General features: G+C 45.7%; 1 protein-coding gene across 2 annotated transcripts in view; it reads left to right on the forward strand.

The window, feature by feature from the left end:
* Window positions 1-5272: 5272 nt before the first annotated feature.
* Window positions 5273-16290, forward strand: part of DHRS11 (dehydrogenase/reductase 11) — a 55150-nt gene continuing 44132 nt past the window's right edge. Inside the window, exon 1 of one of the 2 annotated variants that reach the window (XM_058164160.1) lies at window positions 5273-5638. In XM_058164160.1, the coding sequence (XP_058020143.1) occupies window positions 5507-5638 (132 nt within the window). In that variant the 5' untranslated portion in view covers window positions 5273-5506. The remainder of the gene's footprint in view (window positions 5639-16290) is intronic. The other variant, XM_058164159.1, reaches the window with a different exon arrangement.

Raw genomic sequence — 16290 nt, forward strand, 5'->3', positions numbered from 1 at the left:
AAAAGTAAACTTTTTGCTCTCAACCCCGATCAATCAGTCACATGGTCCGGTGATATCACTCCTCCTTCCTCCGGCCACGTGTGTGAACGTCCTTGGTTCCCAAGAGAAAAGTATTTTGTTTTGACTACACAGCCCCAGCTATCTCTAATCCCCACCCCCCCAATTCCCTCAGCTCCAGTGTGGCATCACTGAAGCTCCAAGATGGCTTCAGCCAGGCCAGCTTTAGGATTGACACCGAGACTTCGATCCAATAGAACAGCATTTCTTAACCTCAGTAACTAACAGAGGAGTGGACTCCCAACTCCCAGAATTCCCCAGGTGGCATGCTAGCTAAGGAATTCTGGGAGGAGAAGTCTACACCTCAAAAAGTAGGTGAAGCTGTAAAATAGTGCAATAGAGGCTGGCATAAAGGAAGCACCAAGGAAAAGGTGTGACACATTTATATGCGGTGCTTTTAACATAGCTTTTTAAAACTGATATTGTGCTTCGTCGCAAGCTTTGGTCCATAACCATGGATTTTCCAATAAATCTGGGTTCTCGTGACCCACTCAACAATAAACTAAGCAAGCTAAATGTACAGGTTCAGCTCAAATGTTTACTAGTTTACCATTCAGGCTGTTGTGTAAACACAGCCTCCATGTTGTGTTATATTCGTGTTTTAAATGGGATTTTCTTAAGCTTCTTATGTTCTGTGGTTTTTAATCTGCCAACTCTTAAAAAAGAAGGCTGGTGGGAGGAAGGGAAGGGCGTAGGGAACTTGGGGGAAAAAAAAGAAGAGATAATATATCTTTATTGGAAATTATTTGCTACGGCCCAGGTTGGCATTTTATGCAATATATCCATTTATGATTTTCTTAACCATCATTTTCAAAATTAGCCGGACTTTGTGGTTTCACAGGAGAGACGCCTCATAAATTAACCACTTTTTTCACTCTACGTTAGGCAGAAATTATTATTCGGTTTATTTGCACCCCGTTGTTTTGCAAACCCCGCTATAGAATCGTAGGGTGGAAGGGACCTTGGAGGTCTTCTAGTCCAACCCCCCTCCCCGCCCAAGGAAGGAGTCCCGATACCATCCTAGACAAATGCTTGTCCAATCTTTTCTTGAAAACCTCCCGTGAGGGAGCATCCACAATTTCTGGAGGCAAGTCGTTCCACTGGTTAATTGTTCTAAGTGTCAAGAAATTTCTCTTCATTTCCAGATTGGATGTCCTTCTGAGCAGCTTCCACCCACTGCTTCTTGTCCTGACCTCAGGAGAGTGAATCGACCCCCCCACCATCACTGTGACAGCCCTTCAAGAGTTGGACGATGGCTATCATGTCACCCCTAATCCTCCTCTTCATTAGGCTACATATACCTAGTTCCCTTAGTACAGGGGTCTGCCAACTTGGCTCTTTTAAGACTTGTGGACGGAACTCTGGGAGTTGAAGTCCACAAGTCTTAAAAGAGCCAACTTGGCAGACCCCTGCCTTAGTCGTTCATCATATGATTTCGTCTCCAGACCCCTAACCATCTTTGTGGCTCTAGAGCAGCGGCGTCAAACTCAATTTCATTGAGGGCCATATCAGGGTTGTCTTTGACCTCGGGGTGATGGGGGGAACAGAGTGGGCCTGGCCAGGGTGCATGTGGCCAGCTTGACACCATTCGTGTAGGGGGCACCTCTGGTGGCCCGAGGACTCTTGCCAGTGAAAACGGGCTCCTGAGCTCTTGTTTTTGACTGCGATGGCCTCCTGCAACTCCATTTTCACTGGCAGAGGCACTGCAGGCCAGCCCTTCGCTGTTTCTAGGGCGGCCCCGTGGGCCAGATCCAGTTTCTGGGCCTTGAATTTGACACCTCTGTTCTACAGTCTCTGCACCAGGGTTGAAATGCTCCCGGTTCGGCCGAACCGGTAAGAGATGACGGCCGGTGGTTCGGAGAACCAGTAGCGGTGGCAGCTTGAGGCTCCGCCCACCCGCCTGGTCATCATAACTTCCTAGTTTTAACCAGAAAGTAACCTGTTTTTTACCCTATATGCATGCGCAGAAGGGTTTGGGCATGCGCAGAGGGTCGGCGCGCATATGTGACGCACATATGCATGTATTTCCAAACTGGTAGGGAAGATAAGTAGATTTCACCCCTGCTTTGTCCCTATTTTTTGTATGCCTGTGATAAAAACAATGGGGGTGGGAGGCACGCATTCAATGAAGGGTCATAAAACGGCAGGAAAAATCCAGACAGAATGGAAGCATTGGTGTATATCAATTGGTATAGAGTCGCATTTGGGGCATACCAAGCTGGGCCTTTGCCACCAACCGCATCAATCCTTCAGAAGCTTCCTTGAAGAGAGCAACAGCTCTTAGGAGCTACATACATTTGTGTTGTAAATGTTGTACCTTGATGAAGGTATCTTTTCTTTTATGTACACTGAGAGCACATGCACCAAGACAAATTCCTTGTGTGTCCAATCACACTTGGCCAATAAAAATTCTATTCTATTCTATTCTATTCTATTCTATTCTATTCTATTCATACCGCTTCACGGCGCGCTCTCAAGCCGTTTCCAAAGTCCGCATATTGTCCCCTCCACAATCTGGGTCCTCGTTTTACCGACATCCGAAGGATGGAAGGTTGAGTCAACCTTGAGACGGTCAGGATCAAAAACTTGCTGGCCGTCAGATGGTCAACCGAAGAAGTGAAGATGAGGAAGTGGACGCTGTCGGGGGGGTGGGGGGTGGGATCCACAAAAAGTGCTACAGGTTTTAGGTCTGGACACACGCAGCCTTTAAGAGGGACAAAAAGATTTGAGAAGCTGCAGTGAAGGAGACTCTTCAATAGAGAACATGAACATTGAAGGTGATGGCCAGGAGGTGCTGGGAGAAAAAGCTGGTTTGTTGTGTCCAGCTGTTTTCTTTCCTTGCTTCACAAAGTTAAGATTCAGGGCTTTTCTATCCTAGGGCAATAAATTATTATTGTTACAATTGACGATTCGAGATGATTTATTGGGAGGGTGTGTCCCCCTCCCCCCCCAAAAAAAAATCAAAATGGAGGCTGCGGTCATGTGATCTAAGCTCCGTCCTCCTTTTAGATGGTCCACCATTTTGTAGATGCTTTATGGCAGGGGTCTCCAACCTTGGCAACTTTAAGCCTGGCGGACTTCAACTCCCAGAATTCCCCAGCCAGATTATGCTGGCTGGGGAATTCTGGGAGTTGAAGTCCGCCAGGCTTAAAGTTGCCAAGGTTGGAGACCCCTGCTTTATAGCCAGGACTAGCATATGAGAGAGGCTGACTCTTATCAATTATTTGCCTATCTCTCCATACTTCTTTTTCCAAAGACCGTGATTAGATGATGATTCATATTTCACTAGATTTAAGGTTTATACACCACAGCTTCTATTTCCTCCAGCACTTCACAGCAGTGCATAGTGTTTACTCCCCTCATTTCCCACCCCCCCACCCCACAACAACCCTGTGGAGTAGGCCAGGTGCAGAAAAAAGACGAATCCTAAGTCACCAGCAGAGTTCCACGGCTGGCTTGGAAGTTCATGTTCCTCCTTCAAGGACCTTCTCACGATGAAGAGATCACCACCAGCCTTGAGTCAGCAAAGATTTTGGCCTGGCACATCTGGCCATTTCTGCTTCTGTTGTGAGACTCTGCCAGAGGTGCCAAGGATGGGGGAGATCAGATATGCCTGCCCATCCCACTCGGGCTCACCAGTCAGGACTGAATCCAAATAAGACCGTTTTATGACCAGACCATAAAGAGTCTACAGAATAACAAGAGTTGGAAGGGCTCTTAGAGGTCTTCTAGTCCAACCCCCTGTTCAGGCAGGAAACCCTATTCCATTTCAGACAAATGACTATGATTTATATTGATATTGATATTGTTTCCTGATTGCTTATTTGTACCCTATGACTATTATTAAGTGTTGTACCTTATGATTCTTGACGAACGTATCTTTTATGTACACTGAGAGCATATGCACCAAGACAAATTCCTTGTGTGTCCAATCACACGTGGCCAATAAAGAATTCTATTCTATTCTATTCTATTCTATTCTATTCCATTCCATTCCTAATTTCTATTCTATTCTATTCTGAACGTTTCTTTTCTTTTATGTACACTGAGAACATATGCACCAAGACAAATTCCTTGTGTGTCCAATCACACTTGGCCAATAAAGACTTCTATTCTATTCTATTCTATTCTATTCTATTCTATTCTATTCTATTCTATTCTATTCTATTCCATTCCATTCCATTCCTAATTTCTATTCTATTCTATTCTGAATGTTTCTTTTATTTTATGTACACTGAGAACATATGCACCAAGACAAATTCCTTGTGTGTCCAATCACACTTGGCCAATAAAGAATTCTATTCTATTCTATTCTATTCTATTCTATTCTATTCTATTCTATTCCATTCCATTCCATTCCTAATTTCTATTCTATTCTATTCTGAATATTTCTTTTATTTTATGTACACTGAGAACATATGCACCAAGACAAATTCCTTGTGTGTCCAATCACACTTGGCCAATAAAGAATTCTATTCTATTCTATTCTATTCTATTCTATTCTATTCTATTCTATTCTATTCTATTCTATTCTATTCTATTCTGTTCTCTCTTCTCTTCTCTTCTTTTCTCTTCTCCATTCTAAAGGTTGTCCAATCTCTTCTTAAAAACAAAAACAAAACTCCAGTGTTGGAGCATTCACAACTTATGAAGGCAAGTCATTCCGCTGATTGATTGTTCTAACTGTCATGGAATTCCTCCTTAGTTCTAAATTGCTTCTCTCTTTGATCAGTTTCCACCCGTTGCTTCTTGTTCTACCCTCAGGTGCTTTGGAGAATAGCTTGACTCCCTCTTCTTTGTGGCAACCCCTGAGATATCGGAAGACGGCTATCATGTCTCCCCTAATCCTTCTTTTCATTAAACTAGACATACCCAGTTCCTGCAACCGTTCTTGGTATGTTTTAGTCTTCCAGTGCAGTCCCCTAAAATCTCTTTCTCTGGTTCACTCATTCCCGGGCTGCAGAGAAGGGAAAGGCACCAGCATGGCAGAAATGCAGCTCTGCCCGGGGGAGGTCGGAGGCCCTCGGCTAGGAGCCCCGGGGCTGCCCCGATCGTTGTTGCCCCCTTCCCACGCGTGGAATCCTCCGCCGTTGCCTGGCGCTGCTCCCCGGGCGGGAGGAGGAGGAGGAGGAGGAGGCGGCCCCACCCGCCGGCCCAACGCAAGGGGAACTTTCAACCCTGCCCGGGGAGGGGGCCGCGGCGCTTCCCCGCCTCCCGCCGGCTTCGCTGGCCAGCCGAAGGGCGAGGTTGCCCTTGGAGAAGGAGGCGAGTGCGCCGATCGGTTCCTCCGCCTCCTCGCCTCCTCCTCCTCCTCCTCCAGGAGAAGCTTCGGCCGGACGGGCTCCAGCGCTTCGGGGAGGCAAGGAGGAGGAAGCGGCGGCGTTTGGAGGCAGGCGGGCGGGCGGACAGGCAGGCGCCGGCAGCCGGAGCGCGGCTCGGGCGGAGGGTCATGGAGCGCTGGAAGAACCGGGTGGCGCTGGTCACGGGCGCCTCGGTGGGCATCGGAGCGGCCGTGGCTCGGGCGCTGGTGCAGCACGGGCTGAAAGTGGTGGGCTGCGCCCGGAGCGTGGACAAGATCGAGGTAGGCTGGAAGGGAAGGAGGGAGGGAAGGGAAGGGAAGGGAGGAGGATAAAGAAGAAGAAGAAGAGAAGGAACGAGCGAAGAAAGGAAGGATAAAGAAGAAGAGGAAGAGGAGGAAGGAGGGAAGGAAAGAAGGAAAGAAGGAAGGGTAAAGAAGAAGAGGAAGAGGAGGAAGAGGAGGAGGAGGAAGGAAGGAAAGAGGATAAAGAAGAAGAGGAACGGAAGAGAAGGCAGGGAGGGAGGGAGGAAGGAAGGAGGATAAAGAAGAAGAGGAAGAGAAGGAAGGAGGGAAGGAAGGGTGAAGAAGAAGAGGAAGAGGAAGGGAAGAGACGGGAGGGAGGGAGGAAGGAAGAGGGTGGAAGGAAAGAAGACAGAGAGAGTGGGAAGGAAGGAAGGCAGAGAGGGAGGGGAGAGAAGGGAGGGAGAGAGGGAGGAAGAGGTAGGGGGAAGGAAGGAAGAGAGGGAGGGGAGAGAAGGGAGGGAGGAAGGGAGGAAGAGGTAAGGGGAAGGAAGGAAGGGTAAAGAAGACGGGAAAGAGGAGGGGAGAGAAAGAAGGGAGGAAGGAGGAAGAGGTAAGGGGAGGAAGGAAGAGGGAGGGGAGAAGAGGAGGGCGGAAGGAAGAGGTAAGGGAAGGAAGGAAGGAAGGAAATGTGCGGGGGAGGAAGATAAGGGGATTGGCGAAGAAAGGAATGTCAGAGACTGAATGAGCGAAGGAATGAATGAACGGAGCCATGGAGGGAGGTGTGTGTGGGGGGGAGGAAGGACCATGGGTGAAACGGACAGAGAAATAACAACAACAACAAAAAAAACCACAGAAAAAGAGGGTGGATCCTTCTTTTTGGGGGGGTTCAGGGGGGGAGGTGGTCTTCTTCCTCTTTTCCACTAGGAGAAGGCGCTAAGCTAAGGCTTCAAGGGAGACTTCTGCCTTCCTCCCCCAACAACCTGCCCCCCACCCCCCCACCCCACCCCCGCCAGCCCAAGGCTCGCTTTCTCTGAGCCGTCCTGGCCCTGTCTTCTGCAGACAGAGCTTCGGAGGAGGGATACTTGGGATAGTAGGGGAAGGTTTGGGGTGCCTATAGGGCCCCGAGAAGGGAGGAGAAGGATATTACTGACTGGAGAAATCTAGGTGCCCCCTTCCCCCCATGGGTGGGCGAGGGACAGGAGAGGGCAAGTATGGCCTGTTACCTGAAACCCCCCCCCCTTTCCAGGGTCAGGGGAAATCTGGAGCATGTGAATGGGGGTGTGTGTGTGGGCGAGTTAAATAGAAGGAAACAGCCCCATTGTTCGCAAGGGGGCTGCCCCCCTTTTTCCTTTGTTGGAGGGAGGGTGAATTTAGAAATATGGGGAACAGTGACCCCCCCCCACCCTTTTATTTTCTCTTTGTAGAGTACTTTTAAAAAGACCATTGTCTTTGGTAATAATTCCAGAAGGAAAGGGAAAGAGGAGACTGGGGATTTGGGTTGGTTTTTTTTTTTTTTGTGGGGAGGGGGTTTCATCTGGCAAGTGCCAGAGACCCACCAAAGCCTTTATTTCCGTCCCTTTGTGCTGTCAGATTATATATATACACGGGTGTATCATCTCCTGGCTGACAAGTTCCCCCCACAAGCCTTGCCATTTCTAAAGAATTCTTGCTGATCAAAGCATGACACTTGCTTTTTCTCCCCTAGCCGACTGTGCAGGTGATACTGCTTTGCCAAAACCAAAGTGACACCTTAGGAAGGTTTCTCCACCCCCCCCACACACACCTCCCCGTTGTAGTTCTTCAAATGTCTGAATGCTTTTGTGGGAAATACCAAGGTCAACAACAATTTCTCTACCTCTACCGGAATAATTAAGAGAACCAAAAAGGAGAAATTTGGAGCGTAGGATTTTCTGCTGGACAGACCCGGCTCTTCTATTTGATGGGTATCCTGGCATCTTTCCGATGTTTTGGAGAGGCAGTTTGGTCTAGTGGTTAAGGCGCCTGGCTAGGAGACTGTGAGTTCTAGTCTCGCCTTAGGCATGAAAGGCAGCTGGGTGACTTTGGGCCAATCACCAGGTGATAGTGAGTTCTAGTCCCACCTCAGCTGGCTGTCTTTGGACCAATCACCAGGAGATGGTGAGTTCTAGTCCCACCATAGGCATGAAAGGCAGCTGGGTGACTTTGGGCCAATCACCAGGTGATAGTGAGTTCTAGTCCCACCTTAGGCATGAAAGCCAGCTGGGTGACTTTGGACCAATCACCAGGAGATGGTAAGTTCTAGTTCTACCTTAGGCATGAAAGCCAACTGGGTGACTTTGGTCCATTCACCAGGAGATGATGAGTTCTAGTCCCGCCATAGGCATGAAAGGCAGCTGGCTGACTTTAGGCCAATCACCAGGAGATGGTGAGTTCTAGTCCCGCCATAGGCATGAAAGGCAAGAGATGGTGAGTTCTAATTCGGCTTTAGGCTTGAAAAACTGGCTGGGTGACTTAGGTGACTTTGGCCTCTCTCTCAGCCCAACTCACCTCCCAAGATTGTTGTTGTAAGGAAAATGGGAAGAGGAAGGAGTACTAGGTATGTTCCCGCCTTGAGTCATTTCTAAAAATAATAAAAGACAAGATAAACATCTAACCAATAAATAAATAAAACCTAACCCCATTTGGCGCAGTAGGTATGTAGCTTTCCAAGCAAGAAGCAATGTGACGGCACAGCGTGGATGGCAGAGACAACTCCAATGCGAGATGATCATGATGATCATAATGATGATAATCTGCCAATCTATTGTTGAATAATTGATAATTACTTCTGATAAATAAGAGAAAGTCGTTCCCAAATTTATTGCAAAGAGATCAGATGAAGTAGAATCTTATTGGATTTGCTTAGTTGACTTAAGTCTTGCGTTTTTGTCTCTTGAGCGGTCTGGAGGACTTTTGGCTTCTTACCTTTCCGTTAAATCCCTCCTTCTCTTCTTCTTCACCATCACCATCATCATCATTTTTCAGTGATCTCTTCTTGATTTAGATCATTTTTTTGGTTTTGACCTAAGCCAGTGTTTCTCAACCCTGGCTGCTTGAAGATGTGTGGACTTGAATTCCCAGAATTCCCTAGCTAGCATGCTTTCAAGATAGAAAAATGTGGGTTGGACAGCATCACCACCAGATGGATTCGTAACCGGCTGACCAACTGCACTCAACGTGTAATCCTCAATGGAACTACATTGACATGGAGGGAAGTATGCAGTGGAGTACCCCAAGGCTCTGTTTTAGGCCCAGTACTCTTCAACATCTTCATCAATGACTTGGACAAGGGGATAGATGGGGAACTCATCAAATTTGCAGATGACATCAAGCTGGCAGGAATAGCCAACACTCCAGAAGATAGGCTCAAGTTACAGAAAGATCTTGACAGACTTGAACATTGAGCGCTATCTAACAAAATGAAATTCAACAGTGAAAAAAGTAAGGTTCTACATTTAGGCAAAAAAACAAAACAAAATGCACAGGTACCGGATATGTGGTACCTCGCTCAATAGTAGTAACTGTGAGAGGGATCTTGGAGTCCTAGTGGGCAACCACTTAAATATGAGCCAGCAGTGTGCATTAGCGGAGGGATAGAATCAAGATCTCGTGAAGTGTTAATACCACTTTATAATGCCTTGGTAAGGCCACACTTGGAATATTGCATCCAGATGTTGAGACTCTAGAAAGAGTGCAGAGAAGAGCAACAAAGATGATTAGGGGACTGGAGGCTAAAACATATGAAGAACGGTTGCAGGAACTCGGTATGCCTAGTTTAATGAAAAGAAGGACCAGGGGACATGATAGCAGTCTTCCAATATCTCAGGGGTTGCCACAAAGAAGAGCGAGTCAAGCTATTCTCCAAAGCACCTGAGGATAGGACAAGAAGCAATGGATGGAAACCCATCAAGGAGAGAAGCAACCTAGAACTAAGGATAAAGTTCCTGACAGTTAGAACAACTAATCTGTGGAACTACTTGCCTCCAGAAGTTGTGAATTCTCCAACATTGGAAGTTTTAAAGAAGAGATTGTACAACCATTTGTCTGAAATGGTATATAGGGTTTCCTGCCTGAACAGGGGGTTGGACTAGAAGGCCTCCAAGGTCCCTTCCAACTCTTTTTTTTCTTCTCTTGCTGGATGGAGAATTCTGGGAGCTGAAGTCTAACCAATTTAAAGCAGACTCTCTGACGAACATTGGGAGTTGAAGTCCACCCGTCTTCAAGCGGCCAGGATCTAAGTTATGAATCAGCCTTCGTAATCTTGTGGCTTGGAGCTTATTTGTCTTCTGGTGCCGCCTTGGGCATTGGACAAGACTAGATCTGGCTCCTTTTCCAATTCCAACTTCTCATCTCATCTCATCCCATCCCGATTTTGATTTGCATCTATTTAATTATTTCCTGCACTGTCTGTGTTGCTACAATCCAACTGACTCTCAAATTCCATGAGGAAATACAGATGCTGCTTTGCTTTACAGTTTGTGGTCTTTCCGGTTTAACTTTAGTTAAAATGAACCAATCAAGTTTGGAGTCCTGGGATGTGAATATGGCTTGTTTCGGGCATTGGGGTTAATATTAACCACTGTTTAGTGGCTTTAGTTATTATAAAGGTAGTCCTCAATCTACGACCGCAATTGAGCCCAAAATTTCTGTTGTTAACCAGTGAGACATTTGTTAAGTGAGTTTTACGCCCCATTTTACGTCTTTTCTTGCCACAGTTGTTAAGTGAATCACTGCAATTGTTAAGTTAGTTTTTTTTTTTTAATTTGCATTTATATCCCGCCCTTCTCCGAAGACTCAGGGCGGCTTACACTATGTTAGCAATAGTCTTCATTCTATTTGTATATTTATATACAAAGTCAACTTATTGCCCCCCCAACAATCTGGGTCCTCATTTTACCTACCTTATAAAGGATGGAAGGCTGAGTCAACCTTGGGACTGGTGGGACTAGAACCTGCAGTAATTGCAGGCAGCTGCTGTTAATAACGGACTGCATTAGCAGTCTGAGCCACAGAGGCCCATGGTTGTTGTAACACGGTTGTTAAGTGAATCTGGCTTCCTTTTTGACTTTGGTTGACAGGAGGTTGCAAAAGGGGATCACGTGACCCTGGGAAACTGCAACCGTAAGTATGAACCACTTGCCAAGCATCTGAATTCTGATCACATGACCATGGGGATGCTGCAAAGGCCGTAAGTGTGAAAAACGGTCATGTTGCTTTTTTTTCAGTGCCGTTGTAACTTTGAACGGTCGCTAAATGAACTGTTATCAGCCAAGGACCAACCGTACATCTGTTGTCTTTTTGCATTTCGTCTTATTTTCTAATCCCGCCATCTTAATACTTTTCAAAGAAAAGCAATGCAAAATTAAAGCAATCAGGGATATCGGCACAGGATCTTGGAGAAATTATGTGCTGGATTGGTTATATCTGTCTCCAGTTGGGAGCTCCCAGTTCTCCTCCTGCAAATTTTATCCGATGACAGGTAGTCCTTGACTTACAACTGTTCGTTTAGCAGTAGTGACTATTCGAAGCACCGAAAAAAGCGACTTACGGCCATTTTTCACACTTAGGACCCCTGGCACACAGCAGCCCCGTGGTCACGTGATCAAAATTCAGAGGTTTGGCAACTGACTCATATTTATGACGGTGTGCACGGTCCTGGGTCATGCGATCCCCCTTTTGTGAAATTTTGATAATGGGAAAGATTCACTAACTGAACAACTGCTGTGATTCGTTTAGCAATTGTTGGCAAGACAGGTCATAAAATGGGACAAAATTCACTTAACGGCTGTCTTGCTTAGCAACAGACATTTGGGGGCTCTATTGTGGTCATACGTCAAGGTCTCCCGCGTGAGCAGGGGGCTGGACTAGATGACCTCCGCGGTCCCTTCCAACACTGTTACATTACTGTTACTGACTACCTGTATATATGCCCTGGTATGACTTCATAATTTCCTGATGGCAATTTCTATAACAGATCAAACCCATATTTTGTGATATGTACAAGGGAAGAGAATATTTGTAGCTCAGGGTTGGACTTTAGGGGCCTTGGTGCTCTCTGAGCTTGGTTGTTTTCTTGCAGACGTTTCATTACCGATTTAGGTAACATCATCAGTGCTAGAAGGGAGTGGGGTTTGCTCGCTGTTTACATAAAATGAGAACAAACTCCAGAAGAGCAGCTGGCAACGGTGCGCATGCCCACCAAGAGTGTTCTGCATGCCACCTGTTCTGTCCCCCCTCGCCTCCGTCCAAGTGATGGCTTAATTAGCTGGCGCTATCAGCTCTGGCAGCAAAAGAGCGAGCGTCTGCCAAGTGTCTCTGTTATCTCCCTCAACGCCGATAAGTCCAACAGTACTTCAGCTCTTGGTTCAGTAGTTAATTTACCTGCTACAAAGAGACACAGTAGCTCTCGCTGCCTTTATATCCTGTGGGGTGTGGCTCCATGACTCAGCACTTCCTAGGCCTGCCCCACCCCTGCTTCTGTTGTTTCCGCCTCTCCTGCCTACGAAATCTAGGGTCCAGCCAGGCCTGATTGCCATCAGCCGGATCTGGAGGTGTAGCCTGGGGGTGGAAAGAGTCAGGGGACGGAGGCCTCGTTATCTCTTCCACCTGGCTTGCCTCTGGCTCCTGGAGCTGAGCCAGGGAAGCCAGTGCTCCAGAGGTAAGTCCTGACGACCCTTCCCCCTCACTTTCCAAGTCACTTTCTGGCAGCAGGGCCGGCTCGGGGGGCGCAGACACAACACCACCTCTGGCATGCATGCCATAGGTTTTCCATCACTGACCTATAGCATTTGGGACAAGTGAATGTCCAGTCTCTCTTTGAAAGTCTCCAGTGATGGAGCACCCCTGGTTTCTGAAGGCAAGCTATTCCATTGGTTGATTGTCCTCACCGTTAGGAAGTTTCTCCTTAATTCCAAGTTGCTTCTCTCCTTGATTAGTTTCCATCCATTCTTTCTTGTCCTACCCTCTGGTGCTTTGGAGAATAATTTTAACCCCCTCGTCTTTGTGGCAGCCCTTCAAATACTGGAATACTGCTATCCATGTCACCCCCTAATTCTTCTTTTTTTTAGGTTAGCCAAACCCAAATCCTGCAGCCGTTCTTCATATGTTTTAGTCTCCAGGCCTTTGATCCTCTTAGTTGCTCTTCTCTGAACTTTTTCCAAAGTCTCAACAACTTTTTTGTAGTATGGGTGACCAGAATCGGTTGCAGTTTTCCAGGTCTGGTCTTAGCAGGGTTTTATAAAGTGATACTAATACTTCACGTGATCTTGATTCTATGCCTTGGTTTATACAGCCAAGGATTGTATTGGCTTTTTTGGCAGCTGCTGCACACTGCTGACTCATGTTTAAGTGATTGTCCACTAGGACTCCAAGATTCCTCTCACCGTCACTATTTTTGAGCCAGGTCTCGCCTTATCTGTACTTAGACCTTTCATGTTTCCTTCCTAAATGTAAAACTTTGAGACAATTGTAGATTTTGCTTTTGTTAAAAACATACTTGGAGTATCAGGGTATTTATAAATTTACAAACTGGTAAAAGATTTGTGGGCTTTAAGCAACTGAGCGGTTGTCGTTTGTTGAACTGCACCGTGTTTGAGGGCTATTTGAGCCAGAAGTCAATATAAAATTTTCTCCCTGTTTATGTTTGTGCACGTATGTCTTTGTGTGCTTTTAAACTTTAACAAGGTGAGGTTAAAATGTTTTCAGGGCAGAGTAGCTGATTGTGCCGATGGTCTTGTGCCGAATGTCCTTTTAAATGGAGGCTTTTAAGAAGTGACAACAGACAGAGAGCCTTTGAAACAGTCTTTTTTCAAACTTGACAACTTTTAGGCGGGTGGACTTCAATTCCCAGAATTCTGACTGGGGAATTCTGGGACTTGAAATCCACAGGTCTCAAAGTTGCCAAATTTGGAAAAAACATTTTTTTGAATATTTCAGATTCTGATTCACATTTACCGGTAATCAGTGGAACGACTTGCCTCCAGAAGTTGTGAATGCTCCAACACTGGAAGTTTTTAAGAAGCAATTGGACAACCATTTTTCGGAAATGGTATAGGGTTTCCTGCCTGAGCAGGGGGTTGGACTAGAAGACCTCTAAGGTCCCTTCCAACTTGTGTTATTCTCTTCTGTTAACTTGAATTTTCAAATCAGTTTGAAATCAAACTGGAAAATCGAAAGGAAGCATCGAATCAAACCTGATGCCATGGAAATTATTGGAATACTTCAGCACCTGCTTAGATACAGAAATCTGCATGGAAACAGATTCAGCTGTTGGATCTGAGAATCGGAATCCAATTGGATCGATTTTCCAAAGTGGTTCAATTGCTAAATTTGTTTTATTGTTTTATGATTTTTTTAAATGGTGATTGGTTTCATTGTTGTTGTGAGCCTCCAAGGGTTGCTTAAGGTGGGTGGCCTTATATATATTTTTAAAAAAAATAAAATTCAATCAAATAATAAAATAAAATAAAGGTAGCCCTCGCCTTACGACCACAATTGGAACCAGATTTGCTGTTGCTAAGCAAGGGGGATGTTAAGTGATTCATGCCCGATTTTATTGTTCTTTCCCCATAGTTGTTAATTTGACATGCAATTTAGTAGGAGCTCAGTGGCTCACATGGTTAGAAGGCTGGGCTGACGATTAGCAGGCTCATGTTCAAGACCCATTGCTGGCGCAGGATGGAGTGAGTTCCCATCACATGCTCCAGCTCCTGCCGTCCAACAGCAGGTGACCGCAAGTAGATAAATAGATACCACTTCAATGGGCAACTTCATGAGGAAAGGAAAGGAGCTCCCACTTGGGCATACCAAGGGATGTCCCAAGATCAACTGATTCATAGTTATGACAGTCGCAGTGTCCCGGTGGCTATGTGATCCCCTTTTACGACCTTCTCACAAACAAAGTCAATGGGGAAGCCAGATTCACTTAACAACCGGGTTACTAACTTATCAACTGCTGAGATTCACTTAACAACTGAGGCAAGAAAGGTCGTAAAATGGGGCAAAGCTCACTTAACAAATGTCTCACTTAACAACATAAATTTTGGACTCAATTATGGTCGTAAGCTGAGGACTAAGTGTATTTCTTCTCAAAGTTTTTTTTTTTAAATAAATTTTGGAGCTTCTCCACATTTGGTGATATTAACCCCCCACCCTTCTTTAATCAATGTTATTTTAAGTAAGGAAGAAATTCTAGAAAATGTAGGAAAAAGCCCTTTTATTTTAGGCCTTAACGTAGCCCCCAGAAACCTTGACTCCAGCCTCAGGGGTTGCTTGGATATTTGTTTGTTTGCTTATTCAATTTATGTAGTCCTTCCCTCGGTACACGACTCAGAGCGATGTATGCAATTAAAAAACAAAAGCTGCGGAAAATGAAATCTACAATATAATAAAACACACTGCGCCTGAGGCAGTTCAGAGAACCGAAGGCTGTAATTCACAACTGGCTGCCACTGAATTCTCATTTTAATAGCAGAGAACTATTAGATATACGGGCAATTAGCCGCCTTGCTGTTCATTTCCTTTCTGTGTCAAATGTAAATTAAATCACGGTTTGTTTTCCTCCTGGCACCCTTTCTTTCTTCCTCCTTGATGGATCTCTTTTTTTGGGGGGAATACAGCTCAAGGCCTCTCTCTCCGTGGAGATGGTACCCCAAATGTTTTACAGGTAGTCCTCAACTTACAACCACAATGGAGGCCCAAATTTCAGTTGCTAAGTGGGTATCACTTGTCAAGTGAATTTTTGTCCCTTGCCACTGCGGTGAAGTGAACCACTGCAGTTAATTAAGTTAACACGGCTGTTAAATGAATCAATGAATTGATTTCGCTTGTCAGAAGGTCGCAAAAGGGGATCACATGACCCTGGGGACACTGCAACCGTCATAAATATGAGACCATTGCTAAGTGACTGAATTTTGATCGCGTGATCATGGCCGTAAGTGTGAGAAACTTGTCACTTTTTTCAGTGCTGTTGTAACTTTGAACAGTCACTAAATGAACGGTTGTTAAGTAGAATAGAAAGGAATGAGCTGGAAGGGACCTTAGAGGTCTTCTAGTCCAGCCCCCTGCTCAAAGCAGGAGAACCTATAGAATCTCACAACAGTGACTATATAGCCTCTTCTTAAAAATCTCCAGTAATGGAGTGCCCACAATTTCTGGAGGCTCCTTGATTAGTTTCCATCCATTGTTTCTTGTCCTGCCCTCCGGTGTTTTGGAGAAAATGTGACCCCTTCTTCTTTATGGCAGCCCCTCAAATACTGGAAGACGGCTATCTTATCATTCCTAGTTCTTCTTCTTTTCTCTAGACTAGTCAAACCCAAATCTCGCAACCGTTCTTCATATGTTTTAGTCTCCAAGCCTTTGATCCTCTTGGTTGCTCTTCTCTGAACTTTTAGCAACATACATTTAAGGTTCAGTTGTGATTGTAAGTTGAGGACTACCTGTATTCCTCTGGGAGAGGTGGTGGAGGGTGTTTCTGTTGTGACCCAGGCCCAAGTAGGTAGTAATAAACTTAATCCGTGGAAAAACAAACTTTATTCGAACAGCTGGGAATTACTTCATTCCCAGCATCGTTCAACTCAGAGTAAAACGAATGCCTCCCAACACAAATTCCTCAGTTATCTCACAAACCTTGGTCCAATTAGGCAAACTGCCAAAGGCCCTTCCTGGCAAACGTC

This window comes from Ahaetulla prasina, chromosome 1 (genome assembly GCF_028640845.1).
Source record: "Ahaetulla prasina isolate Xishuangbanna chromosome 1, ASM2864084v1, whole genome shotgun sequence".
Classification (NCBI taxonomy): Eukaryota; Metazoa; Chordata; class Lepidosauria; order Squamata; family Colubridae; genus Ahaetulla; species Ahaetulla prasina.